The sequence below is a fragment of the Xiphophorus maculatus genome, chromosome 23 (assembly GCF_002775205.1).
Source record: "Xiphophorus maculatus strain JP 163 A chromosome 23, X_maculatus-5.0-male, whole genome shotgun sequence".
Taxonomy (NCBI): Eukaryota; Metazoa; Chordata; class Actinopteri; order Cyprinodontiformes; family Poeciliidae; genus Xiphophorus; species Xiphophorus maculatus.
In genome coordinates, this window is record NC_036465.1 from 255,686 (window position 1) to 283,142 (window position 27,457).

A 27,457-nucleotide genomic window follows, 5' to 3' on the forward strand; every position below is an offset into this window, starting at 1 on the left:
CCATAGGGCAGTTTATAACTGTCCATTAACCATCACTAGAAAAAGATGCTGTGCTAACGTCTCCCAGTCGGCTCTTCTGTTCTTCGGCTTTTTCCGTTATTAACTGATATTTTTGTATTAAAGTGAGAGTTTTATTGACAGATAGGCCGGTGTTCCATCTGAAAGTGTCTCCAGTTTATCTGAGGTGAGTTTGTGGATTATTCCTGTCCGCTGTTAGCTATGGAGCTAACTGCTGGTGCTAGAAGCTAACTGGCTGAACGTCACACTCAACTTACGGTTCTGAGCTGGTTCTGTTCTGTGTCTCTATTAACCCGCTTCTGTCTGATATTTAACAGAAATGATCATCTTAAAGCTGTCTGTGTTACAACTTTAGACAGACAGCATAAAGGCTAAATGGTTCCGGTTCGGTTGGACATGGCTCGGTTCAAGCTAACCTGAAGAGAGAAAAATGAGAACTTTAGTTAAATCAGTTTATGGTTTTGTTCCCTTAGTTCCCCTCCAGAACTGTATTTGGACCAATATTCCACTGAATTAATGTCGGTTTTCATTTAATTTTCAGAAACATTTTTATATCAAAAGTAGACATTTCTACGGAATTAGATTCTGGTTCTGCTCAGCTGAACCAGAAATCCAGTTTATCCATCAATCAGAATTTTGAGGAAAAAGTAAGAATTAATTTTTCAATCCTCTTCCTTAAATTTTAGCTTAATTTGTAGAAATAATTATTTTAAATTATTTTTTCAACTGAATACTGTGATTTTTTTCATATAGTTTAAATTATTTTTTTGTCAATTTAAGTTTCAATTCACCAAAAATGTAAACATATTTAAAAAAATATTTTAACATATAAAACATATTGTGGAATTTCAAATTTATGATAATTTAACAGGTTTATATCAGGTTTATAAACATACAGTTACACAGAAATGTGAATGTTTTTAAATGCTTAATTTTATTTCTAGAGCGTTAGAAGTTTTAGGATTAGTAACATTTGACACACGGTGCCTCTACTGTCCTGCAGGGAGGGGGAAACATTTATTTAGTGTTCCCTTTCAATAAACTAACAAATACACCCTGGTCTATATTGTATTAACTTTCTTCTTACTGGAAGTCTCTGTTTTTATCTTAGACGGGACGGAAACAGAGGAAAACTTTTGGCCTGTTTGGCTTGTGACGCATTTCTGTCCTAAAGATAAAAACCTCCAGATATCTCACAACCAGGAGAAACTTTCTGGAAGACTTTCAGTATTCAGTGATGCCACATGAACTGACCAGTACATTATAGTGAGGGAACGCAGTTTGAAGTTTCTTCATTTCTGGGTATTTAATAAAAACTCTTCAGGCTGAAAACTGGAAATGATTCTTGTTCAGCAGCAGAACTTTCACCGTGTGGTCGGGGATATTCAAACTTCACAACCAAGGTCATCTTGGGAGACTTTTCTGGACTTTCATATAAATACTAAAGCTCTGAAATGACCGTAAAATCTGTCGTTCAGCCATCTTTGTTTCTGGGGACAGAAGGAAGCATTGCTGCGGTTTGATGAAGACTGGGACGAAGATCTTCTGCTTTACTCCAGCTCTTCCCTTTGTCCTTGAAAAGCACGTCCAGCTGTCTCTGGGGACAGGTGCGTCCAACAGGCTTGTTGTCTCAGGCTGAGGTTCTGGATCGGTAAACGGACCGAACACCAGAGTTGCCGGTTCGGTTGGGGTAAAGTGCCTTGCCCCGGGATGCGTCGACATGCAACAGGAAGCTGGACTCGAACCTACAACTTTATGATTACAAGATGTCTACCCACTGGAGCCACAGAACCCAGACGATCAGAACCCGAACTGACGCGGTTCTGGAGGTAAGAGTGACTTTGGACTGTGGAGAACCGGACCAGAACCAGCAGCACCCGGACCGAAGCTTGGTTGGTCCTCTCATGCTTCATCAGATCTTGGCCACACTGTGCCTCCCTTCCCGGCATGCACCTGTGATGGTGTCGGGCCCGATGGGAGGAGCTTCTGTCAGCTTTCAGGTTTTCCTTCCTGTGTTTCAGGAGGAGCAGGAAGTGTTTTGGTTCTGTCTGCAGGTAAAGGTAGAGGGCATGTCTGGACCCCCACCCCAACCCCCCGCTGTGTTGTCTCTCTCAGCTCGCTCGCCCCCAGCTTCACTCTCTCTCTCTGTCTCCTGACCTGGTCTCTCCACAGGCACCCGCCATGTTCCCGTTCCGACAGCCATCCGACTCGGACCTGCGGCCCGACCCTCGGCGCTACGGCTCTGGAGCGGAGCGGGACTTTTTCCGCCCCCCCCAGGAGTCTTTGTCGCCGGGCCCCGCCCCCCAGGATGGCGTCCTGAGCCTGCTGAGCAGCTGCGGCCTGGAGCCGGAGGACCTGTCGGTGCTGGCCAAGCTTCCTGAGGACATCCTGACCGTCGAGTCTCTTCCTCAGATCCTCAAGCAGATCAAAGGCCAGAAAGCTCCGCCCCCGGCGTTCCCCCCCCGGCCGGAGGAGCCGTTCCACCTGGGGACCGCCAAGCCTTTACCTGCCAGGCCGCCCTCTCCGCCGCCCCCTTCCTCCTCATTCAAGGCCTTTAGCTCCGCCCCCAGGGACTGGGAGCGGCTCCGCCGCCAGCCGGTCCAGTACCCGCTGCACCTGCTCTCTGCCGAGTCCCGGCCGGACCGCTGGCCAGGTCAGCAGGCCGCCGGGTCAGGCAGGTCCCCCCCGCCGCCGTCCTCTTCGTCGACCAGGCGGGCTGTAGACCAGGACCTCAGGCCACGCCCCCCCGCCTATGGTAAGGACGGTTCCTCCTTCAGCGGGTCAGCGGGCAGAACCCGTCCTTCCCGTTTCTCCGGGTCAGGTGATTTCAGGACGGCTCCTCCTCTTGATGAGCGCCGCCGCGACTCCAGGCCGTCCTTCAGCAGCCGTGTCCCGGACCGAGTTCCGAACCTGAACCGGGCCCGCGACCCGGCCTCCGGCGCCATGCCCTCTAAGAAACAAGCTCTGGACTTCCACGGAACGTCACCGCCGGCGTTCCCGTATTCGTGCTCGCTGTGTGACATCGCCGTTCTGTCAGAGAAGGTAAGTTCACCTGTCTTCCTGCAGGCCGGGACAGCAGGTGAGTGGGGTGGCGGGGTCACTGGAGGATCATGGGAAGAGTCGGGGCAACTGCGAGATGGCCAGTGACCTCACTTCCTGTTTGTGCTTCAGGTTTGGATTCAGCACGTCAACACGACTGGACACGCAGACGGGCAGCTCAACCTGCTGCAGCGGTGAGGAACACACACCTGGTCTCACCTGGTCACACACACCTGGTCTTACTCTGAAGCCGTCCCTTGGTCTCCTCTGCAGGTTTCCACGGTGGGACTGTCGCCTGGAAAGCGCTGGAAGGTCAGTGACGTTACCAGGTCCAGATCCGTTCTCCTGATCCAGTCCTGAGTTTCCTTCCCAGGGATTCAGTATCTGTTAGTTGGGCTTACAGAACAGAACCTTGAACATCCACCACTCGGGGTCGGGTTCGGGTCAGGGGGCCCACACCTCCCTCCCCCCCTGGTCCAACTCCTCCAGGTGAATTCCTGGGCGAGACCCTTTAACCGCCCGCTGGTTCTGGTCAGAGGACCCAAAAGGTGCATGGCAGCTTTGCCTGTCAGACTGCCCCAGGGCAGATGTGGCTACTATACAGTAGCTTGCCAACATCAGCATGTGAATGACTGAATAGGGTGAGAATCATTTTGGGTACTCTGGCCTTGATAAGGCACTATATGAGTACAAGCCATCTGCCATTTAACCGGCTCTACTGAGTCCCTCCATGATGGCCGAGCTTCTCTCTCTAAGGGAGAGTCCAGAGACCCTGAGGAGAAAACCCATTCCGGCCGCTTGTATCCGCGATCTCGTTCTTTCTGTCATGACTCAAAGCTCATGATCATAGATGAGGGTGGGAACGTAGATCAACCGGTAAATCGAGAGCTTCGCTTTGTGGCTCGGCTCTCTCTTCACCACGACGGACCGGTACAGCGCCCGCTTGACGGCAGACGCTGCGCCGATCCGTCTGCCGATCTCCCGCTCCCTTCTTCCCCCATTCATGAACCCAGAGATACTTAATCTTCTCCACTTGGGGCAGGACCTTTTCCCTGACCCAGAGAAGGCACTCTGCCTTTTCCTAGCTGAAGACCCTCAGATTTGGAGGCACCAATCCTCATCCCGGCCGCTTCACACTCAGCTGAGAGCTGCAGGTCACGACCTGATGAAGCCAAAAGGACCACATCATCCGCAAAAAGCAGAGATGAGATCCTAAGGCCACCAAATCGGATCCCCTCAACACCTTGGCTGGTCTAGAGATTCTGTCCATGAAAGTGATGAACAGAATCGGTGACAAAGGGCAGCCCTGGCGGAGTCCAACTCTCACCGGAAACGAGCCCGACTTACTGCCGTATCGAGCGCTGACGCTGCTGTGGCGACGGTAGTAGGAGTTTGTCCTGCAGTCGGTGTGGGGTTGATGACCATAGATGTCCACTTCTGTTGTGTCCTGGGGCAAGACAAGACACTTCACTCAGCTTGCCTGCTGGTTGCGGTCAGAGCGTCCAGTGGGTGGCGCTGGCGCACGGCAGCCTGGGTCGGGCGGCCGTCGCTACTATCCAGCAGCTCACCATCAGAGGGTGAAGAGCTTTGGAGTCCTCTGTACTTGATAAACGCTTGCAGAGGGTCCACCATCCAGGGTCAGAGGTCAGATCATCTGAATGCATCACAGTGTGATCAGTGTGGGCTTGAAGCTGTACCGGGTCAGGTCGCATCAGAACCTGCTAACCTGATGATTTCTGTTGCCAAAGGGACGAGAACCAATCAAACCACAGGAGAGATGGAGCAAATCCCGCCCCGCCGCCCCCCAGACCCAATCAGAACCGAGGTAAGTCCTCACAGCGGAGATGACTCTGGTTCTGGTCCGTGACGAAGGTTCTAACGGGTCGATTGTGTTCAGCAGATCCACAGACGTCCAAGAAGCAGCAGAAGGTGAGAAGGTTCTGCTCAGGTCATCAGGAGGCTGCCGCCGCTGGGCCTCACTGTGTGTGTGTGTGTGTGTGTGTCAGGCGTCAGATAAAGGGAAGGTGGTGTGTGCCAAGTTCCCTCCTCAGGCTGTGGACGAGGCGTCTCTGAGGAAACTCATCGAGCCGTTTGGAAAGGTCGGAAAAATCCTCATGTTTCCGTCTCTGGTGAGTCTTCATCTCACACACACACACACACACACACACACACACGCACAGCCAGCCCCGGTGGGGGCCTAACGGCCGCTGTGCTTCCTCAGGCCTTCGTAGAGATGGGTTCCTCCGATCAGGCCAAGGACCTGGTCAAGTTCTACAGCAGTTCTGACCCAGAAGCCAGGAAGGTGAAGGTGGAGTTCAACATCTCCAACGCCTTCAGCTTCCTGCAGGTACAACACCTGGACCCACCGACCGGGTTCTGACCCAGAGTTAAACAGAACCCCAGATTTGGGATCTTATTATTGTGTAAATGCTAATGTTAGCATTAGCAACAACTAGCATGTCATCTAATCTAATTTGATGTTAAAGCTAAACTTAATGGAGGAAGTTAATGTTGGTCAACATGCTGTTGATAGTGTTTAGTGAACATTAGCAATTTAGCTAATTTTAGCTGTTGCATGACATCAATCCTCTCATTTGCGTAATGAGTGGATTGATCATCTACATCATCATCCTAACCTAATAGCTAAAGCTAACACACGGAATGGAGTAAATTCATGTTAGTCAACATGCTACATTTAACCTGTTGGCTAACATTAGCCTTTAAGCTAATTTTAGCCTAAATGGAGAAAGTCAGTGACAGGTAACATTGCTACATTTTAGCTAATTTTAACCTTAAAGCTTAAATGAACACATTTGATGGCTTTGCTAATGTTAATAAACACACTACTGCTAGCCTACATGCTATCATTAGTGCCTTAGCTAGCTTTAGCTCCTTAACTTATTGTAGCTTATCCACTGCTGCTAGCACGCTAGATGGAGCAACTTAACTTTATTAAACCTGGTAGTTAGCGACCTATGACCTTTAGCATGTCAGCTGAAGGTTAGGTGGGTCAAAGTTCCTCAGTTCAGGAACCAGAACCTCCTGTTGGACTGGGAGGAGCTGTAGAGGTCTGAGTGGTTTGGGCCAGCTGGTTCTGATGGTTCTGTGTCTCCTCAGAGCTCCCAGGTGGTGAGCTTCACTCCAGCGCCGAGCGGCGAGGACGGCCGGTCCGATCTGCTCAGCATCGCCAAGCGCTTCGGGGAGCCGCTCTACACGCTCTTCCTGCCCTCCAAGGTGAGTTCTGGCCCACCGGGTCCGGGTTCTGAAGACCCGGGTTCTGAGCCTTTCCGTCCAGACCGGCGACAGGGCCCGGTTCTGACAAGTTCTGGTTCTGGTCCAGGCCTTTGTGGAGATGAAGCTGTCGGCTGAGGCCCAGAAGCTGGTGGACTACTACGCGGCCAGCACCCTGCGGATCAACGGCGCCACCATCCAGGTGGCCTTCTCCTCCGAGTACCGGACCCTGCTGTGAGTAGAACCCGCCCACGGCCAGTTCTGGTACCGCCTCGCCCTCGCCGACCGTCTGGTTCTGGTCCACAGGCGGGTTCCGTCGGCCCAGAAGTACGAAGACGAGCCGGCCGAGACCAAGGAGCCCAACAGAACCCGACGGGCCAGGACCCGGTCCGGGTCCAGAGACCGGTCCAGGGGAGGGCGGCGGAGACGGAGCGGTTCTGGAGACAGGAAGAGACCAGAGACCAGAACCAGAACCCGGTCCAGGTCCAGAGAACAATATGGAACCAGTTCTCCCGGGCAGAACCAGAACCAGACGGAGGGGAAGCCCAAAGAACCACAGAACCCAGGTAAGCAACCAGAACCAGCAACGACCGGGCCTTCATCCTGGTTACCTTAGCAACCAGGATGAAGGCTCAAAGAGAGGACAGAACCGGTCCTTCAGGATTGGGTTCTGATCGGTTCTGGTCTCTCTGCCCAGAGTCCAGATCGGCTGAACCTCAGAGAGATGAAGGTGATGATGATGATGATGATAAAGCCCAGCCAGCGGCTGGGGAAGAGGAGGACCAGCTGGCTGATGAAGATCAGTGAGTCGGGTCTGATCGGCAGCAGAACTCGGCCGGACCGCCGAGCGTCTGCTGACCCAAAGTCCTGCCATCTCCAGGTCCGACAGCGACATCGAGGGCATGGAGGTCATCGCCGAGGACGGACAGAACCTGGACGAGGAGGAGGAGGAGGAGGAGGAGGAGGAGGAGGAGGAGGAGGAGGAGGAGCAGAAACCAGAACCACCTGGAGCAGGTCGGACCTGGACCGCCGCAGGAAAAGTTCTCTGGAGGGAAAAACTGAGATCAGGAAATGATTTTCCAGATGGAGGAGAGCTGGAGAAGACCGGAGCTGAGGAAGAGGAGGTAAAACACCTGCTGGTTCTGGTTCTGTTGGACCAGAACCAACAGAACCAGTTGGTTAAAGTCTAGATTTCTAGATCTAGAGTTGAGTGGAGTCAGTCTATGTCTGTAGCTCATTTCCAGCCTCGGCCACCAAAACACTTCACAACAAACATCATCACATGTAGATAAATGAAAAAGTAGAAATTAAGTTAAGTTTAGTAAAAATAATAAGACAAATATTAAACTGTCAGATTCCAAAAGCTGATTTGAATAAAAACCAAACAATATGGAGTTTTCCCTCCTTTTCTCTTTAGCCGAGTTTCAGCCAGAGGGAGACGATCCACAGATTCTCTGTCTGCTTCCATCCTGGCTTCAGGGACAGACGGTAAAAGCTCAGGGTTCTGGTGGGCTGCAGGCTGCTGGAGCTCACTTCAGTACCGAGGACCCAAAACACTTAAAAACTATCAATAAGACCTTAAATTTGATCCTAAAGCAGCAGGGAGCCAGCGAAGGGTTTGTAAAACCGGGGCCACAGATTCACCTCCTGGTTTTGGTCAGCAGACCAGCTGCAGCATTTTGTTTGCTCTGCTCCAACCCTGAGTACAAAGAGTTAAATAATCTAAACGTGATGAATGATTGGATCAAAATCAGGCAGAGGAAGATCAGATTTGATCTTAGCAAGGATCCTCAGCTGGAAGAAACTGGCCTTGATAGCAGCGCTAACATGCTAATCAACTCTAACACAGGATCAACAATCACACCAAGAGTTTTCACAAATGGACGACAGCAGGAGGACGGGGGACCGACCACAGCGTCACGTCCAGGAGAGGACGGCTCTACATCTAGGGCTGTAGATCTATAGAGCTTTAGATCTACAGCTCAGGTGTCAAACTCCAGTCCTCCAGTCTCTGTCCTGCAGGTTTTAGATGAGCCACAGGTACAAAACCCTGGAATGAAACGGCTTCATGACCTCCTGGTGTGGATCAGGTCTCAGAGCCTGAATGACCTGATTATTCTGTCCAGGTGCAGCAGAGGCTCATCTAGAAGCTGCAGGGCTGGAGTTTGACACCACTGATCTACAGCTCTACATCTACAGCTCTACATCTAGTTATAGATCCAGAATCAGAACAGCTTCAGTTCTTCCAACTGTAAACCAGAGGATGACCTCTGACCTCTGACCCTTCAGAGCCACATGGGAGACGTTCCAGTGGGGATTCTACCTTCTAATGTCTCGGATCAGAGAAACTCGTCCAGGCGTTTCTCTAGTGGCATCAATACCTGATCGATAACTGATCGATACCGTAAATCAGTTTTAATCTTCAGCTGATCACCAATAACTGGAACATTGATTATTATGGTCTGTTTTTATGTTGGAGCCAAATCGTTGCTGAACTCGACCCGTTTAGCTGGTTCTGGTTCCGACCCAGCTTGACGTTCTCCTCCTTCCCAAACAGGAAGTAGAATTCCCGGTGGATCTGGAGAGCTGCATCACTCTGGACGAGGTGAAGACGGACGATGAAGGTAAGCAAAACCTTCAGGACGACCCGGTTCTGTTTGGGTTCCTGACGATGTTCTGGTCCGTTCCAGATGAAGCTCCGCCTGCCGACTGTCGCTGCGAGGATGTCGGGAAGATGGGTTCTGGAGAACCCGGTCCGGAGCCGACTGGACCGACTCCAGACCATGAAAGTTCTGGTTCCGTCTCCAGAACCCAGGAGGAACCAGAACCTTCAGATCAGACGAGGTCCACTGAGACTCTGGAGCCAGAACCAGACAGAACCGGTCCGGAGCCAGAGAGCCAGACCGGATCCCAGAAGGTTCTGGAGACACGACGGGCCAAGACCCGGTCCAGGAAGTCATCGGGAGACGACGGTACCAGAACCGGTTCTGACGAGGAACCCGATCAAAGAAAGACCGCCTCCAGAACCGCTCCAGAACCCGGTCCTGAAAAACGAAAAGCAACTCCTGAGAACGACGACGTTCCTCTGAAGACGCTCAAGAGGGAGAACGGACCAGAACCGGGTCAGAACCTGAGCACGGCGGAACCAGAGGCTGACGAAGAGAAAAAGCAGCAAATAAAGACAGACGAGCAGAACCAAGCAGAACCAGAACCACGTGAACAGGTAGGACCGCCGAGCAGGTCCGGTCTCCGACCTGTCCTCAGGGTTCTGTTCGGGTCCTTCTGGATCGAGTTTCTGGTTGAAACCGGACCTACCGTTCCTGACTCGGGTCGGGTTCTGAAGCCAAGCTGCCCTGCTCTGATGACCCGGTCCGGACCGATCCGGACCAGGTCATCAGAGCAGAGGAAACCCAACCGGGTCGACGTTCTGCTCGGAGCAGAACCGGATCAGTTTGGAGGTTCGTTTATTTCTTTGCTCACGTCAGCGTCGCGTGACGGACAGGAAGTCCTGCTGAAAACAGGAAGTGGCTGTTCAACGACTGAACGGATTTTAATTCTGCTGGCGAGGAAAACTGCAGACAGGAAGTGACACGTTTAGACGTTTCACTCAATGCAGTCAAATTGTTTTCAGATCAGGGATCAATATTCCAGTTCTGCTGATTATTAGAAAGTTTGGACCAATCACTGACCGCCTCTGTTTCCAGGAGTCTGGAGCGCCACCAGCAGAGGGCGCCGCTGAGCCGCAGAAACCTGTCGGTAAGAGTCACACCTCAACTGATTCCTCAGTTTACTTCAAGTCCAATCAGAAGCATTTGAGTGGACTGATCAGAACCGTGATGCCGCGGTGCGTTCACTGACCCCTCGGCGTTCTGTGTTTCAGGAGCCGAGTTCGTTCGTCCCGTCGTCGGTTACTTCTGCAACCTCTGTCAGCTGATCTTCATCGATGAAGATGAAGCCAAGCTGCAGCACTGCGCCACGCCGGCCCACTACAGGAAGTACCAGGTCGCCATGGAAACCAGCAGCCCAATTAGCGTTTCTGTTTGCGGCTCGCTAACGTGTCCTCTGTTTGTTTCAGGAGAAAACTGGCAAAGATCTGTGGATGAGCTGAGTTACGGATCAGAACCGTTCGCTTCCTGCTGCTGTAAATGTTAGTTTGAAATAAAGCAAGTTTGATTCTGAGGAACCAGTTTATTGTGTAAAATGTTCTGAACAGCAGATCCACATCCAGACGGGTTCCGACCCGGTTCGTTCTGACAAACATCTAAAACATAAAAGCAAAAAACATGAAACTCTTCTTCAGGTGTTTTCAGGCCGCCGTCTTCTTCAGCTTCTTCTTCTGCGCTTTGGCCCGTTCCTTCTCCAGATGTTTCTGGATGAACAGAGAAACAACCACAGTCACCATCACAGAACCTTACAGAACCACCGTGACCCGGTTCTGGTAGGACGGGACCAGAACCTGGAGGAGAGACAGGTTCAGCACTTGGACACAAAAACATCAGAAGTAATTAGAGCAACATCTGGAACCAAGAACTGATGAAACAGGACATGGCCCTTCAAAATAAGACAAGTTCATTTTTAAAGTTTAATGTTGACTTTTAGCACAGACATCCTGGTTCAGTCCTGTGACTAGTGAGGGATTCTGGGTAATGAAGGCAGCTAACTCACCAGGAAACAGGCGAGTTTCTCATCTTCCAACCTGGACTCCTTTTCTAAAACTGCTTATTCAATTATTTTAGATTAATATACTCTATCATTTTAAAAAATGTAAGCATGAAAACTCATGAAATTACACAAATACATGATGAAGCTTTACGTTAGCTTTGTGCGAGTCACTTTTCATTTAGGTCAAAATGGAAAAATCCCAACAGTTTAGTGTTGAAGAGGCCGTGGAGTTCGTCACTGGACAGCCGATCCCAAATAGCCCAACAAACGGGTCAGAGAAGAACCAAGAGGGTCTAGAAATTCAGATCTGATTCAGTGATTTAGCTACGGAACCACATTCAGGCCAAACATTTTCTTGGAGAAAGTACATTTTTAAAACCCTCAAATGCTCTTAGAGAACATCTCCTGATGGGACCCAAAATCCAACCAGGTATTAGAGACAGTTTACCTCTAACAGTTGGACAGAGAAATGTTAATACCACAGTGGAAGAAATACAGAATCTGACCGGCCAAATGTCAGGAGACATTAGAATATTGCAACATGACGCAAAGTGTCTGGTAGTGGAAGATAAAACATCACAAATTAGATTTCACGTCTTATTGGAGTCTCTACATTTCATTGATGGATCAGATTTGTCAAATTGACTTGTGAAGGAGAAGTACTGGAGGACCCGATTCACTCAACATGGCAGCATGGGGACGGCCTTCTGCAGGTCACAGACCTGCTCCTGCAACTCAGCAGGATCTGTTTGTTACCACGGCAACTGGAAGAAGATCCCACTTGGGACTGAATGATGATGTGCAGCTTTAGAAACCTTTTCAGGTTCTTATCCTGGGCTCCATTTGAAGTCACATTTCATTAGTTTGTAGGAAACATTTTGAAGGTTGTAAAACTGAAAAAGATCCTGCAAATAAAAAGTTAAGTTTGTATCAAGAAAATTCTTGATATCACCGAATATTCCCAATGTGACATGAATACGTCACAAGTCAGAGCCGTGCCAGTGGGTGGCGCTATTATAAAAACAAAACCTTTAGATATGCGTTACATACGATCCATCTGGTATAATATATGACTCCCATAATTGTAATAAAATAGAAGTGGGTCTGGGTTCTTTGGGCTGAACCGGGCTACCTGTGGGCGGGGCCGGCTCACCTGCAGCTTGTCGTAGTGCGCCTGGCTGCTGCAGTGCGCCTTCTTGGCCTTTTCCTCGTTGGAGTAAAACAGGAAGCAGAGGCGGCAGTAGTATCCCATCTTCACATGCTCCACGCCTGCACAGCCAATCACAGCGCAGCATTCTAACCACACGTCTGTAGCCATGGCAACAGCGTCAGGGCACTTACCCATGGGGGTGTCGGGGTCGTAGGGCGGGAGAGCCGCCACGCCGGGCTCAGCAGGGGGCGGGGCCTCCGTCTGACCGTTCTGATTGGTCGACGTCTCCATCTCCTCCTGCAGAACAAAGTGAAGCTGGTGAAACGGGTCGGAGGTTCTGGTCGGTTCCAGATGATCCAAAGCTCCAGTACAACAGCTTCTGATTGGTCCATTCAGGAGTCTCTATGGAGACCGCAGACAGTCCTTTAACTGGACTGGGTTCCTCCAGAACCCAACGGGTCAGAACCAGGGATGCCAGTAGCAGAGTAACGAGTTTTTGATGGATTAACATCAACTGAGAAGCTTTTACCTCGTCCTCCGTGTTTACTGTAAACTGGTGTTGGAGGTTTTAGTGAATTTTCCTCTGGGTTGTTGCGGCGCGTTGCTCGGATCCGACCAGTAGAACTTTTATGGTCACAGAAGTTTGTGTGACCCAGACTGAAGACTCACGAGCTCCAGTCCTCTCGTCCCTAATGCTCGCTGACTCTGGTCGCTATGGTAACGTTTATACCTTCAAAATAAGATGCGCCGTAAGCTAAAGATTCGCCACAAAACGAACATTTTAACTCTCGATAAAGAAACCAATGGGAGCCTGACGCACGGCGCGCTGGCGGGTTGAGGCTTCGCCGCCTGCTGGTCCGGGATCAATCCGTCCTCCTGTCTCCCTTCTGGTCGGTTCCAGAAGATCCAAAGACCTCTGATCCGTTTCTTACTCATTTTGCTGCTTGTGGCTCAATGTTGGCCAGGAATCCAGTTAAAGGATTTTCAAAATAAAAGACCCACCACACTCAGATAATACATAAAACAGAAATACTCAATTATTTCTTGTGCGGCCCGGTACCGGTCCGCGGGCCGGGGACGACTGATCTAAGGGACGTCATTAGTTAATAGAACCTCGTTTTGACCTAATGAACTTTTGATCGATCATTGATTGGACGTCCATTAATTCTTCACATCCCCAGTCAGAACCCGGGTCCAACATGATACCGGGTCAGAACCGGCTGGAGAACATCCAGGACCTCAGAGTGACCAACAGAAACAAGGCCAGAACACGGATAGCCAGTTCTGGTTTGGTACCGGGTCAGAACCTGGACTCACCTCTGGTTTCGTATCGTCTGAACTTTCTGGAAGTTTCTCTGCAGAGTCTTTCTCCACAGCGGCGCCTTCAGTGATGTCACAGCTTGGCCCCGCCTCCTGCTCCTCCTCCTCTTCCTCCTCCGTCTCCCCGGCCTTGGCCTCCTTCTCCTCCTCTTCCTCCTCCTCTTCCTCGCGGTCCTCCTCTTCCTCCTGTTTCTGCTTCTTGGCCGGCGGCTCCTCGGCACCGCGGCCGCTCCGCTCCGGACTCTTGTCCCTCTTGGACGGCGCCGGGTACTGATGGCTGGAAGAGACGAGCTGCAGTGACTCGGGGACCTGGGACTCGGGGACCTGGGCCCCCGAGTCCCTGTTTACAGGTGAAAAACAGTTTCTGGTGAAAATGGAAGTTTTGTTGGGTTTGTTCTTTACATTTACATAAAACCACCGAATGTTTCCTCTGAAACAGGACAGATTGAAAATGGGTTCCAGAGTGCAGTGGTTCTGAAACGTACCGGTGTCCGGTACCGGTACCGTTGTCTTGTAAACAGAATAAATGGATCTTTCTCTCAGAGAATCTCTAGCTAATGCATAGCATGACGCAAAACAGCTGCTTCCTACCATCCACAGAAGAAGAAACTACTGATAATGCTGCTGTTGCTACAGTTCATGTTCCCCCATCAGGTCCGGTTCCCTCAGCGTCTCTTCATCGCTCCGCATCACCAAGGCGGCAAAATACACGCCTGCTTGTTCAGCTCTTATCTAGAGAACTACAGACACCATGAAAACTCAAACAACGGGTTTCAGAGAAGTTAGCCCACTTTTTTACAAACTGCACCCTAATCAGACACACACAGTGTGGTTCCCCCAATATCTGGGGGAACGGGACCCGATGGGGGAACGGGAATCGAAGTGCTTTAAAGTAGAACTTTTCTTTTCAATACATGCACACTTAGTTTCAAAGAACCTAGCACCAACTAGTGGCGTGTTTCTCAACCTTGTTGGGACAGCGCCCCCTATCCATCATCCAGGTCCTCCAAAGAAGACGTAGGCTACTTTGCACTGAATATTATTTTATTATTAATATTACTATCACTATTGTTGGTGTTTTGATTTTTATGGTTCATGTATTTATCATGAAAAATAATTTCCCAGAGAACAAAAAAGTCGTATTGATTATTGCAACAGCGTCTTCACAGGTCTGTCCAACAAATCAATCAAACAGCTGCAGCTGATCCAGATGCTGCTGCTGGCGTTCTGACTAAAACCAGGAAGATAGAGCACATAACACCAGTTTTAAAGTCCCTCCACTGGCTCCCTGTAGCTCAAAGAATAGACTTTAAAATCCTGTTGTTAGTTTATAAATCACTGAACGGCTTAGCACCACAATACATTAAAGATCTGCTGTTGTTGTATCAACCTTCCAGACCTCTCAGGTTCTGGTTCTGGTTCTGCTCTGCATCCCCAGAACCAGAACCAAACGAGGAGAAGCAGCTTTCAGCATCTATGCACCACAAATCTGGAACAAACTTCCAGAAAACTGTAAAACAGCTGAAACACTGACTTCCTTTAAATATAGACTAAAAACCCACCTGGTTAGGATTGTATTTGAAATGTAATCAATTACAAATTTATTGATGGAACTTGACTTAATGCTGTGTTTTGATTATTGATTCTATGTTGCTTTGTGTTTCTGTGTTGATATGATGTAAAGCACTTTGAAATGTCTTGCTGCTGAAATGTGCTATACAGATAACATTTGATTGATTGAATGATTGATTGATATTAGCAGAGCATCCCACCTTTTGATGTTTACCTTTACTGTGTAAACAAAGATTGGAGTCAGAATGTCTTCATGTAAATGTGTGAACAGAAATGGGACAAAACTTCCATTTTTGTTGCATCATTGTCATGTAAACAGGGAGTCCCTGGGACTTGGAGTCCCTGGGACTCGGGGCCCCAGGGACTCGGGGCCCCAGGGACTCGGCGCAGGCCGGCCTCTCACCCATGCTTCAGCTGCTTGTACTTGCGGCTCACGTAGACGGTCAGCCGCTTGCCGTGGAACTTGAGCTGCTTCCCTTTGCAGGCTTCGGCCATTTTCTCTGCAGCTTCGGGTTTCTCCATCTCTATGAAGCACTGCAAGCAGAACCACGCCGGTCAGTAGCCAGAACCAGGACCAGAACCGGAACCAGAACCAGGCTGGTACCTCTCTCTTGATCCGGTGCAGAAAGTACTTCCGGATCTTTCCGTACGGCTCGGCCAGCGTCAGGATCTCCTCGTCGGAGAAGCGGATGTTGGGAATCTGGCCGATGTAGACGACTCTGCCGGATCCGCACTGAGGGGGAGGAAGATCACCATCATCATCACCATCATCAGGTTCTTAAACGGAGACTCGGTCGGATCCACAGCCTGTCTGACGTGGCGGCTCCTCTCTCTCGTTTGTTTAGTTTTAATCATGTTTGGTGTGTAACCATAGCAACATGATGTTTTTTGTCTCAGGGATGAAGGCAGAAAACCCGAGCATCCTCACTGCACTGACTCAGTCTTTGGTCAGGGCTGGATTCTGATACGCTGCAACACAGACCAACCCAGCAGGGCAGCTGCAGAGGCTCCGCCCCCTGGAGAACAGAACCTCACATATGAAGTTTTATTGAAACGTCAAGTTTCTTCTAAAGGGTCAAAATGACAAACTGAGACCTGATGGAAACATCCAGAAGCAACTTTAATACACAGAGGGGCCAGGAAACCACAGAAGAAGAGCTGGAGGACTGACCTGGATGGTGGGGTAGCTCAGGGAGTGAGTGATCCTGACAGGCCGGCCGCAAACCGTCGCCGTCACGTTGCCGTTGTAGAACTTAGCCATGTTGACGGCTTCTGCCTCCGTCTCAAACTGGATGTAGGCCTGAGGAAGAGGAGGAGGAAGAGGAGCAGAACCATTTAAAGTTGCTGACTTTGCCCTCTCCTTCAGGCATTTGAATATGATTTTACATGGAGCGTTGCTGCCACCTACTGCAGCTTTAGGGAACTGCTGTGCTTTTATTAAGCAGCAGGTTTGCTAGCAGCGGCTAACAGACATGTCCATCATGGCCGCTGCGTTCTGTAAGGAGCAGTTTATACGTCAGAAAGAGCCTTTATGTTTACATGTGTGAGAAAAAGTGACTTTTGCCAACTGAATTTATGTTTATTTGAATTAGTTTAGGAAAAACCTGAATACTGTGGGAGCTTTGATTGTTATGCAATAAGCTAACTAGCATGAGCTAAGCTTATGTTAGGCCAACATGTTGCTATGTTACATTAGTCGTTTATCCTGACTCTAATGTAACAGTCAGGTTCTTGTTGTTCTGATCATTATGAATGTAAAACTTTTAGCTGCTCAGTCGTTTAAATGAAGGAAGAAGAAATGAATCAGCACCACAGCAAAACCTCACCATCAAACCGCTACAATAATTTAAAAAGGTAAACTGCTGCTTCCATTCCATCATTAAGCTTTTAGTAAATATTTGTCAGATCCTACAGATGCAGTGCTGCTGTGACGCCGGCGCCATCTGGTGGCGCGATCAACATAAGTCAAACCGGAAATGACAGAGGCTGAAGATGGGAGGAAGTTTTGATCGATTTACCTGCAGATTAGGAGGAAGGAGTGATGAAGAGGAGAAGCTGCTTCTACTGAGCGACTGCAGATACATTTATTATTTACTCATCCATAAAGTTCAGGAAGCTACGATGACTCCAACATTTAGATGGTGAAGAGTTGGAGCTGAACATCCAAATCACTGAATGCTGACAAATATCTATGAATATAATAATAATCATTCATCTTTAATTCATACATTCCAGCTACTTTAAAGAACCTGTATTCCAACATATGAATGTTCTGTTCATGGCGATCATTCCTCACATTTCCACATCTTCAGTTCGATTTTTCTACTTCTGATAACTGAGTAATATTTCTATGTTTTAACCTTGTTCACATGGACCCGTTGCACCGCCGCGTCATGCCGTGGATCTCACCCTCCACTTCCTGCTGGAGGCCAAAAAGCTGCTAGCTAGCGATGCCTAGCAGCTGATACGCCCCAATGTATTGCAAGTTATTCCTGCAGTTCACATAGAGCTGCGCAACCAGAGCTAACGCGGCAGGTTTAAACTCTTACCTTGATGTGTAAGAGTTTAAGTTCGCCAAAGAGACGTAATTCCACACAGGGGTTGATGTAAATATCCATACAGGTCACCTTGTGTCCAGTTTGAGTGGAAGGAAGCGCCTGATCCGCACTGAGGTAAACTTCAGACATCCAGCTGCTGCAGCGCGAGGCAAAGCGCTGAGGCACCAGCGGTGTGGTTGGTCCGCTCTGCCGGCTTTAGATGCATCAACTATAAACTCATCGTTTTGGAGCAAATCTGCTCCACCAGTGAAACTCTCAGAGCAACCCGGCTTAAAAATAAAGAAAAAAATTAAAAATTAAGCCTTTTTAAAATTATTATTATTTTCCTAAAATCAAAAACAAGTAACACTTAGCCTGGCGGGGGGATAGTAAAGCATGGCGGGCCGCCAGGCTTATAATACACTGGGGGAAACCCTGATTGGTTAACGGTTGTACTGCGGCTACGAAAAGAAAGGAAAAGAACGAAGGGAAACACCAACTAAACTACTTAGTCAGGTTGATATCATTTACAGCAGATCAGCTCTTTACCCGGCGACAGTCTGCTTGAAGCTGTGCCGTTTCACACCTTCGTCACCATGGAGACGGCTTATTTATCCTGTCAGAGACGCTTATTCAGCACAAACTGCTGCACAGGCTCTGAGCACAGCAGAAAACCCGGAGCAGATTCCGATCCCGGAGCGCAGCGCGAACCAGCTGGGCGTCCTTACCTCGGGTCTCAGATCCAGAACCAGATGTTTGACCACCTTCCCGAACGGCTTGGCCAGCGCCAGCATCTCGTTGCGGTAGTTGTAGCCGCGCCTGAAGCCCAGGATGTTGACCACCCTCATACCCTGGAGGGAAACAGGAAACAGTTGACCTCAGACAGGAAGGGGGCGCTGTGGGGTCAAGTGGGGCAGCAAGAGTTCGAACCAGACGTACTCCTTTCCTCGTGTTGTCTGCAGAAAAGAAGGAGGAGAAGAAAAAAAGCCAAGCATCAGCTCTACTCTGATTGGCTGCTGAAACGCCTCAGTGACCTGATCACCAACCGATGCCGTCGTCGCCCTCGTCGCCGTCGTCTTCGTCCAACTCGTCCAGGGTCACAAAGTCCTCCATGTTCTCCAGGAAGCTCTGGTCGAACTGGAACCACAAGGATCCGGATCAGAACCGGCTGGTCGGGATCAGAATCGACTGGTCAGACCCAACAGAACCTCCATATCCGGCTCACCTCCTCTCCATCGTCTGGTACTTCAGCGCTCTCTTCTTCTTTGGTTTCTGGATCCTCTGCAGAAACTCCAGCGTACTTCTTAGCTCCGCCCTCTGTGATGTCATCATCACTAGAATCCTGGTCAGAGCAATCATATAATTTAGGGCTGTTGTAAACAAATATTTTAGAAATTGAGTAATCTATCGATTATTCTTACGATTAATCCAGTAATCGGATAAAAAAAGATGAAACAAAACATTGCTAAATCTAACATAACAGCAGTTTTACTACCACATTTCAACATCAGTCCAATTTTTCACATTTGAGCTTCCCTAACAATAACTTTTCTGCAGTTTAGAAAATTAACCTGTAACAATAACAGCTCACTTTGTAAGTTAACCTGAAGAAACATTAAACAAAAATCTGAAATTATTTCTGTATTCATCTTCAGTCAGTTTACTAGATGAACTCTGACCTTGCCCAGACATTTATAGCTTTGTGTTCATGTTAGCGACGGGATTTGACTCCTGCATTCGTCTCTCAGAAACATCTACCAGGTATGAAACAACACCATGCGCTTCGCCACCCATTAGTGGCGACAGGGATGATATAAAATTGATTTTTTGGTTCGTCTGTAAAATAAAAATTGGGGTTGTTGTTCCTGATGCTCTGCAGGCTAGCGGAGGTGTTGTCAGTCGGCTGACATGGCAACAGCAGTGCAGGTAGCTTACGACGACACAGAGCGAGTAAAACACAGTTTGAGTGGTTTTGATTTGTTTTTCTGCATTATTTTCTCTGTTTTGGCAGCTACCAGCTGCAGCGGCTAACAGGTACCATTTCATTCTTCTAATAATGCGATTATTTCTCCTGCAGATGCTGAGATGATCTCCAGGTTTACCTGAACTAGTTCAGCTGTCACTTCTGAATGGAATGACGGTTCTCATCAAAAACGTCAAAGCTCAGCACACACCATCGCTCTCTCATCACTGCTATTACTGTGAGTGAGGTACAAATATGAATCATGTTACTATCGGAGACGACAAATAGCCCTCTCATATGCTTCAACAAGTTTTCGAATACTTCTCACGGTTCCTGAACGGGAAGCAGTTGTTCGGACTGCTTTTTTCAGAAAAACTGACTCGGTGTCTCACAAAGATAGAATTCTTTCTAACCTCTCTGTCTCACACACACATGACAGATGGCTGAAGGTCAGGACTACAAGGTCAGGACTACAATGTCAGGACTACAATGATGGCTGAAGGTCAGGACTACAAGGTCAAAATTACAAGGTCAGAACTACAATGATGGGTGAAGGTCAGGACTACAAGGTCAGGACTACAATGATGGCTGAAGGTCAGGACTACAAGGTCAAAATTACAAGGTCAGGACTACAATGATGGCTGAAGGTCAGGACTACAAGGTCAGAACTACAATGATGGCTGAAGGTCAGGTACCACAGGAGGGCTGAGCTGGCAGAACTACAAAGACACTACCTTGGCTACTTGGTCCTAACCTGACAATCACTTTGGACTGTCAAAATAAGAGCAACACATACCCTACAAAATTAAAGCCTTTACATTTTTCACAGCAGGTAATTGGTGTTTTGGGAACTATATAACTGGTTAAACCCATCCACTGTTACACGTGGGATTAGCCTTTTAAAATTAAGCTTACTGAAAATTTCAAAATAAAAGCAGATTTAGGCAATGAACTAATATTTATATTTAGCTATTTTGTTTCTCTTTCTTTCAATAGCATTATCAATAAAATAAACTTTTAGCTATTTTTCTTATTAGCCATATTTAGCAGACTGAATGGAGAAAGTCAATGTAAGACAACATGCTAGTGATGCCCCACATGCTACTGACAGCATTTAGGCTAACTTTAGTATTTTGGTCAATTTTAGCTTACACACTAGTTTTAACATATTGAATGGAGTACGTTCATGTTAGTCAACATTCTTGTGATTCTCCACATGCTAGTAATATTATAATAGCTAAGCATAGCATTAGCTATGATGCTAATGTCTAGCATCAGAACGCTGGGTCCCAACAGACGGGCACACTTTGGCAGGCCCCATTTAAATTTCTTCAGAAATTTTCTAGTTGACCTTTAACCCCTCCCTGACTGTTAGCATGTTGTCTTCCTCACCTCCTCCTGATGTCGCTCCTCCTGCTCTTCCTTCTCAGGCTCTACTCTGTCTGCCTCCTCCTGATCTGAGACTCCTCCTGCTCCCTCCTCTTCTTCGCCTCTCTTCTTCTCTGCTGGATCTTCTTCATTGCTCTCTGCCGCTGCAGATTTCTCCTTGTCGTCCTTCTTCTTCTTCTCCTCTCTGCTCCTGGAGGAGGTCTCCCTGGAGGTCCTAGAGGCGTCCGACCGGCTGATCCTCCGACTAGGAGCATCTTTCTCCTCCTGCCTGTGGCTCACACTGACAAACAGAGTCAGGATACAGCAGCACCACCTTCAGGACGGGAGGTTGGCCTGTTTTACTCACTTGAGGGTTTTGTACTTGGTGCAGATGTTGAGACGGATCAGCCGTCCTTTGATGATGAGCGGGTTCATGCTGTAGTACTTGACCAGCATCTCTGCGTCCTCCATGGTCCCCAGCTGGACGAACGCCTGAAAGCAACATGGCGGCTCAGTGGAGTCACATGACCTGAACCGATTGTGGACCGGCAACACTTACACACAGATTATTTACTTTAAAAACCTTTACTACAATAATATTAGCATGCTAACCCCTCAGGTCAGACGGTTTTCATATTTCCTGTCACAGGAATTTCTGGATAAGAGCCATTTTACAAAATAGCCACCATTTTTGGGCCTTTTAAATGAATTATTGTCATAAAATGTTCCCCATCTTTTAATGAACTTTTCGTCTCATGTTTTCCTCTTAGGTCATTATGTACGTAAAACTTTAAAGTGCGTGGAATCAGAAACTGAGGACTTTATTGTTAGCAAGTGTTTATTAGTTAGCGTTAGCTTCTGCTCATTTTTTTGTCTGTTTAGCGGCTTAGCTTTAGCTTCTGATCATTTTATGTGGTTATGGGTTTAGTATTAGCAAAGCTAAGATTCTTGTTTAGCAAATTAGTGATAAGTGAAGCTAATGCCCCTTTTCGACCGCCCGGCCCGGCTCGCTTTCCGAACTTTTCTACCGGCTTCTTTTCGGAGCAGGCCCAGCCCAGCCAGTGACGCAAGCTTCGCTCCAGGTCACTGATTGGCTGAGGGCGTGGTCAGACGGTCAGACGGAGCAGCAAAGAGAAGAAAAACGAGGCGCAACGTTTCAACTCGCTGCAACACGGAAGTGATGAAGATACAAACACCGACCCAGATGCAGCCAACGCCGCCGCCGCTGCTCTCCAGCCAGGTGAGCAGTTTGTAGATATATCTGTCTGATTTTTAATATATTTAAAGTTGCCTACATACAGTCATGGAAGACATTTGAAACACAAAGTATTTTTATTGCTCAAACACATTTTCTGAAGCTACTCAGTTTCACATTCCTCACTTCTAAATAATGTCAATATTGTTCAGCATTTTGCCTTCATTTGGTTTTATTGTTTTATCTTGAATCTATGAGCTTCGATTGTTTCTCATTTTGCTGTTATTGCATCGGAGTTTCCCCCATTGTGATAATAAAACATGTTATATGATATTCAGTTATTAAATGGTTATGAATTATTAATTGTAGAGGACATAAAACCAATAAACCTAAAGAAAACGATAGCAGTATTTTATACCTATGCTGTATGTCTGCATAGGTAAAAAACTTACAACTAATTACGTTTTGTCTTTAATTAATGCAACTATTGCAGTTATTTATAATTGTTCAGGTCTGGATGGTAAAAAAAAGTATTTGCATATATATAAAGTAACATGTCTGTTTTAAATAATTCCTTCTGTGTTTGTAACTCCCACATTAGTAACTCTGTTATTTATCTACATTTATGTGCTGCAAGCTCTAACATCTGATTACTTTTCCCAGAGAACAGAAGAGGAGGAACATGGCTGACATGATGGAGAACGATGAGGAGAACCGTCAGAACAACAACTGGATCTCCTTCAGGAGGAAGCAGCTACCAGCTGATGGCAGAGCTCCACGAAGAGCCGAGGCAAATAAAAGAAGAAAATAAATGCTGTTTTCTCTCAGTGAACAAAGTCTCTTTTTTATAATCTCTCCTCACATTATTGTACAAACTGTAGTTTGTTTGGCATCAAGGTCCTAATACAATCCTCCCAAAACGAGAGGAGCTTTAGACAGAGTGAAAATAACATTATGGTGTAGAAATATGTCATTGACACATTATTAATACATTATTCAGCAAACCAAACATTTTCACCTTATTATCAGGGCTGCTATTAACAAAAACCCAAAATACAAGTCATGTTCATTTCTACTTTCTACATCATCTTTCTATCCACTCTGTTTATCTGTCTGCCTGGAGAATCTTCAACGTAAGAAAGAGAAAATGTGTCCAAAACCTGGAACCTTAATTAGTGATAAATAAGACTAAGAGTTTAAACTTTAATTCTTAGAGACTAAAAAGTGGAAACATGAAGGTTTGATTAAAACTAGAACCAGTCAGATTAGAAGGAATACAGTTTTATTTGTTCTCAGTGTAACTTGGACATCAGATGAATCATAATTAAACATATTGAAGTGAAAAACAACAGATTGTTAATGCACTTCAACTCTAAGAACATCAGACACATTTGAAATTAGAAATGTTTCATCAGCACATGGAGCTCATGTGGTTCCTGCTCCAGAAGCTGAAGGTCTCTGGACATCCTGGAGGTAAAAACCGACCGGCGGTCAGGAAGACGGACACTGATGAGATCCTCCAACTCAGAGGCTGCAGGAAGAACCGCGATGGTCTGCAGTTCACCAACATCTGAAAACACATTGGGAATGAATTCTGACACTATTACGTTATTTGCAACACCCTGGCTAACATTAGCTCATGTATATTCGGCACTATTACAAGTTTTATAGAAGTTTAATACAAAAATCATCGTTAGCTCACCTGCACCGTCTGAACCACCTGCTTTCCTCCCTGCAAGGTGGAGATCAGCTGTCCTCCTCTTCCTCCTCCTCCTCTTCCTCACCACATCACAGTTTTCCTCCCACCGCGCATTTTCTTGAAGTCCCAGAAAAATCACAATTGGCTATAAAACAATAGCTCAGCTCTCTCTTCTTCTTTTGTCCCAGAAAAACAACATCTGGCCTTAGGTCGCGTAACGAAGCACATCACATGGCGCCTGGAGGCGGAGCGCTATACCCCCCACCACCAGGGGGCGGCACCGTGCTACAGAGCCGAGCCGGCCGGTGGAAACGCGGTCACTCCGAAATAGAGCCGAGCTGCTGAAGTAGAGCCGATGGAAAAGGGGCATAACTTTTGGCTAGCTGTGCCTAAACATGATTTCTACAAGGGCAGTTATATTTGTATTCATCAACAATAAATATTGGCAAACTTAGTGCAAAAATAAATTGTCCTTGATAACCATGGCAGCCATCTTGAATTTTTTCAGCCACTGACATTTTTTTGTTTTTATCATTAAAGTTCTTTTCCACACAATACAATCAGAGGCGCTGAATAAAAGCCGACAGTTTCAGGAGGAACACCTGGACCTCTGCTGAAGCTCCGCCCCTCTTTTGTCCCGGTCCAGTTCCAAGGCAGTTCTGATGGGTTTACCTGGTCAGTGAGGAACAGGTGCTTGTCCACGGTGCCGAAGCGTCTGGCGATGGTTAGCAGCTCCTTCTTCTGCTCGTCGTCTTTGGGCAGGTTGGCGAAGAACACCACCTTGCTGCCGTGGCCGACCACGTCCCTGGAGGGCCGGTCCGCCGCTGGGTCCGCGCCCCGGTGGGACTTCTGCACACAGAACAGGCATGAGTTTGGTTCCAGCGGTTCCTGCGGTCCACCTGCCGGGCGGCAGCGTTACCTCGATGACCATAAGCCTCTGGGACAGGTAGAAGGTGACAGGCTTCCCGTACAGCTTGGTGGGATGCTGCTTGTAGAAGGCCACCATGTTGGCCGCCGCTTCGTGGCTCTCCATCTCCAGGAAGGCCTGAGGGGCGAAACGCAGCTCTGCCAACCGGGTCGAACCGAGTGGGACCGGGCCAGACGCGGAGCCTGTGCTGTACCTTGTTGGACAGGATGAGGTGCTCCCGCAGGCGGCCGAACGTCTCGGTGAAGGCGAACAGCGTCTTGTTGCTCAGAGGCTTCCTGTCGTACTTCACCACCACCACCCTGCTGCGGAGCTGAGGACGACACCAGAACCGTCAGACGAAGCGGGAGCAGAACCGGGTCGGCAGCCGGGGGTCCGACTCACCGTGTTCTGGCCCATGGGGAGTTCGGAGCGGCTGCGGCCTCCTGCAGACAAACAGAACCGGTCAGAACCGAGGAGACAGAACCAGACCAGCTTCCCGTCAGGACGTCTCACCCCAGCAGGAGGACATCCCGCCTAGCGGTCCGGAGGACATGGGCGGCGGTCCCAGCAGGCCCGCAGACAGGTTGGGGCCGTCCCTGCGACCCAACGACAGCCGGACGTTACCGACTTGGACTAGGACACTGGGAGACTGGAGTCTGTGTGTGTGTGTGTGTGTGTGTGTGTGTGACCTACCTCCTGCCAGGCTCCCAGTCTGGATACCTGAAACAACACAACAGTCATCAGAGACCACCACAGTTCCCCCTCTGAACCAGTCAGACTGCTCTAGGCATCACCATGGCAACAGCATCACTGTAATTAATGCTTTCTGTTTGTGAGTCGCTGCTGCTCTGCTGAGGCCAATAGAGGACGTTTCTAATCTACTCATGCACCAATCAATAGGAGATATGAAGGACATTATGAATGAAGTCATTGTTAATAGCAGAGTCTTAAAGGGCCAGTACGATGGATTTCCCTGCTACATAGTGTCAAATTATAACCTGAGTGAAGTTGGCCCCCCCACCTTCTTCAAATTAGACAAAATTGGTGTCAATCAACTCGGCTACGTTTGTGCTGGTTTGTGCAGCAAAAATTTTCATTTGTGCTGCTTCGGTTTTGAAGATATTAAGGAAAGAGTAAAGGTCAAAAGGTCAACCAGCCCCCCCACCTTCTTCAAATCAGACAAAATGGGTGTCAATCAACTCGGCTACATTTGTGCTGGTTTGTGCAGCAAAGATTTTCATTTGTGCAGCTATCATTTTAAAGATATTAAGAGGGCTGGTTGACCTTTGATGACCTCTAAAACATTTCTTTATATCTTTAAAATGATAGCGGCACAAACGAAAATTTTTGCTGCACAAACCTGCACAAACCAGCACAAACGTAGCCGAGTTGATTGACACCAATTTTGTCTAATTTGAATAAGGTGGGGGGGCCAACTTCACTCAGGTCAAATTATATCATAATCCAGTAACTGTCACCTTCAGTTGTTATAAAATGTTATATATCAAATATGATTTTAAAAGAATTTGACTTCCTGATTTAACATATTGAATTTGTTCCTCTGTCTCTTTAAAAACTCCTGCTCTTTCAGAAGCTCCGCCTCCAGAAAGTCATCCAACATGGCTCCTCTATTAACCCTTTAAGGTTTTTACTCTGAGCAGCAGCTCCTATAATGAGCTCAGCAGCTGTTTGCTAATTGCTGCTGGCTAGTCTGAGGGAGCTAAGTGGGGGAGGAGCTACGCCTCGAAGGCGGGGCTAGGTCCACCCAGGCGTTTAGCAGCTGAATTATTGCCAGGGAGATTAAAGGATATCTCAAGCATGAAAGAATCAGAGCAACACTGCAGAAAAAAACATGATGGAAAGATCAAAAAGTTGGTTTTACGTGACACCGGCCCTTTATAAACAACAATTTGACCTTCATATCGCCCTAGCATTAGCATCAATGCTAAAGCTCTGCCTGTTATTAATCAGTTACTCCAGGAAGTTGCGAGTTCACCTAAACTAGAATCAGCACACAGAGGGGAAACAGTATTTAGGGCCACCAGCTGTGCAAGTTCTCCCAGGTAAAAAGACGAGAGGCTGAAGCTGACATCGCAGGTCAGAGGTCACGAACCAGTTCAGCATCAAGAGCCAAATTCAGCTTATCGTCACCATAAAGAGCCACACAGAAATTTCAAGAATAGCTTCATATGGCATTACTGCTGAAAGTTATTCCCTGTGTCAGTGGGACGCCTTTAGGTTCGGTTTGTTACTCCAAGAAACTTTTTCACATGAGTGAAGACAGGACAGCGATTAAAAACTCACAGAAAACTTTGGAGATTCGTGGAAAATGTCTCACACAGAACATTTTTGAAGCATGTTGGTAATTTACTGGCATGGCTCAGATTTGTATGTATTCAAGGTGGTAACTTCTAACATTTGCATATTTGCATATTCATCAACATCTCATCAACATTTACACTTTAAACATTATTTTTTATAACACCCCAAGATCATCACCGGTTCCCATTCAGCCCTCTGTACAACTTCCTGCTCAATAGTCTTAATTTAATATAAACCTGTAACATCTTTAAATATTTTGAACATGAGCACTAAATGAAACCTTCACAGGTTAATCAGCAGGCCTGATGCTCCGTAATAAATATTAATGTAAACTCTCACACGAGTCTGGTTCGTTGTTTTTCCTGCCGTTTAAAAATCGCTTCATATCTGAAATCCATGAACCTGCCACTCACCGCGATGTGCACAGCACCGGTATTGTTCAAGTGATCGGAACCGGTTTGCTTTTCCCCTTAG

General features: G+C 47.8%; 2 protein-coding genes across 6 annotated transcripts in view; one reads left to right on the forward strand and one right to left on the reverse strand.

Annotated features, from left to right (window-relative positions):
• On the forward strand, window positions 1–10,467 carry LOC102220990 (matrin-3-like). 3 transcript variants are annotated; one of them, XM_023329005.1, is made up of 18 exons: window positions 1–184; window positions 2,191–3,060; window positions 3,190–3,251; window positions 3,331–3,369; window positions 4,806–4,882; window positions 4,955–4,986; window positions 5,064–5,186; window positions 5,279–5,404; window positions 6,175–6,291; window positions 6,398–6,522; window positions 6,595–6,854; window positions 6,986–7,091; window positions 7,169–7,412; window positions 8,846–8,912; window positions 8,979–9,511; window positions 9,993–10,044; window positions 10,169–10,290; window positions 10,364–10,467. In XM_023329005.1, the coding sequence occupies exons 2-18, from the start codon at window positions 2,200–2,202 to the stop codon at window positions 10,394–10,396; spliced, it is 2,979 nt and encodes a 992-aa protein (XP_023184773.1). In that variant the 5' UTR covers window positions 1–184; window positions 2,191–2,199; the 3' UTR covers window positions 10,397–10,467. The 3 variants fall into 3 exon arrangements, with proteins under 3 accessions (XP_023184773.1, XP_023184771.1, XP_023184772.1); XM_023329003.1 differs by having other exon boundaries at window positions 10,169–10,467; XM_023329004.1 differs by having other exon boundaries at window positions 4,958–4,986; window positions 10,169–10,467.
• Window positions 10,462–27,457, reverse strand: part of LOC102220730 (matrin-3-like) — a 26,384-nt gene continuing 9,388 nt past the window's right edge. For all 3 annotated transcript variants that reach the window (XM_023329006.1, XM_023329007.1, XM_023329008.1), the window contains 19 exons: window positions 25,355–25,381; window positions 25,175–25,257; window positions 25,064–25,104; window positions 24,876–24,992; window positions 24,674–24,799; window positions 24,427–24,603; window positions 21,228–21,352; window positions 20,885–21,161; window positions 18,755–18,871; window positions 18,576–18,666; window positions 18,469–18,485; window positions 18,258–18,380; window positions 16,164–16,292; window positions 15,597–15,725; window positions 15,396–15,526; window positions 13,418–13,697; window positions 12,292–12,397; window positions 12,104–12,219; window positions 10,462–10,657 (listed from right to left, as the gene is read on the reverse strand). In XM_023329006.1, coding sequence (XP_023184774.1) covers window positions 10,595–10,657; window positions 12,104–12,219; window positions 12,292–12,397; window positions 13,418–13,697; window positions 15,396–15,526; window positions 15,597–15,725; window positions 16,164–16,292; window positions 18,258–18,380; window positions 18,469–18,485; window positions 18,576–18,666; window positions 18,755–18,871; window positions 20,885–21,161; window positions 21,228–21,352; window positions 24,427–24,603; window positions 24,674–24,799; window positions 24,876–24,992; window positions 25,064–25,104; window positions 25,175–25,257; window positions 25,355–25,381 — 2,275 coding nt within the window. In that variant the 3' untranslated portion in view covers window positions 10,462–10,594. The remainder of the gene's footprint in view (window positions 10,658–12,103; window positions 12,220–12,291; window positions 12,398–13,417; window positions 13,698–15,395; window positions 15,527–15,596; window positions 15,726–16,163; window positions 16,293–18,257; window positions 18,381–18,468; window positions 18,486–18,575; window positions 18,667–18,754; window positions 18,872–20,884; window positions 21,162–21,227; window positions 21,353–24,426; window positions 24,604–24,673; window positions 24,800–24,875; window positions 24,993–25,063; window positions 25,105–25,174; window positions 25,258–25,354; window positions 25,382–27,457) is intronic.

Excerpts from the sequence above, each read along its gene's own strand:
- LOC102220990 (XM_023329003.1), top strand. The coding sequence starts at position 2,200 with ATGTTCCCGTTCCGACAGCCATCCGACTCGGACCTGCGGCCCGACCCT. Across the intron at positions 3,252-3,330 it reads CAGCTCAACCTGCTGCAGCG|GTTTCCACGGTGGGACTGTC; the intron begins GTGAGGAACACA and ends TCTCCTCTGCAG. Across the intron at positions 6,523-6,594 it reads TCCGAGTACCGGACCCTGCT|GCGGGTTCCGTCGGCCCAGA; the intron begins GTGAGTAGAACC and ends TCTGGTCCACAG.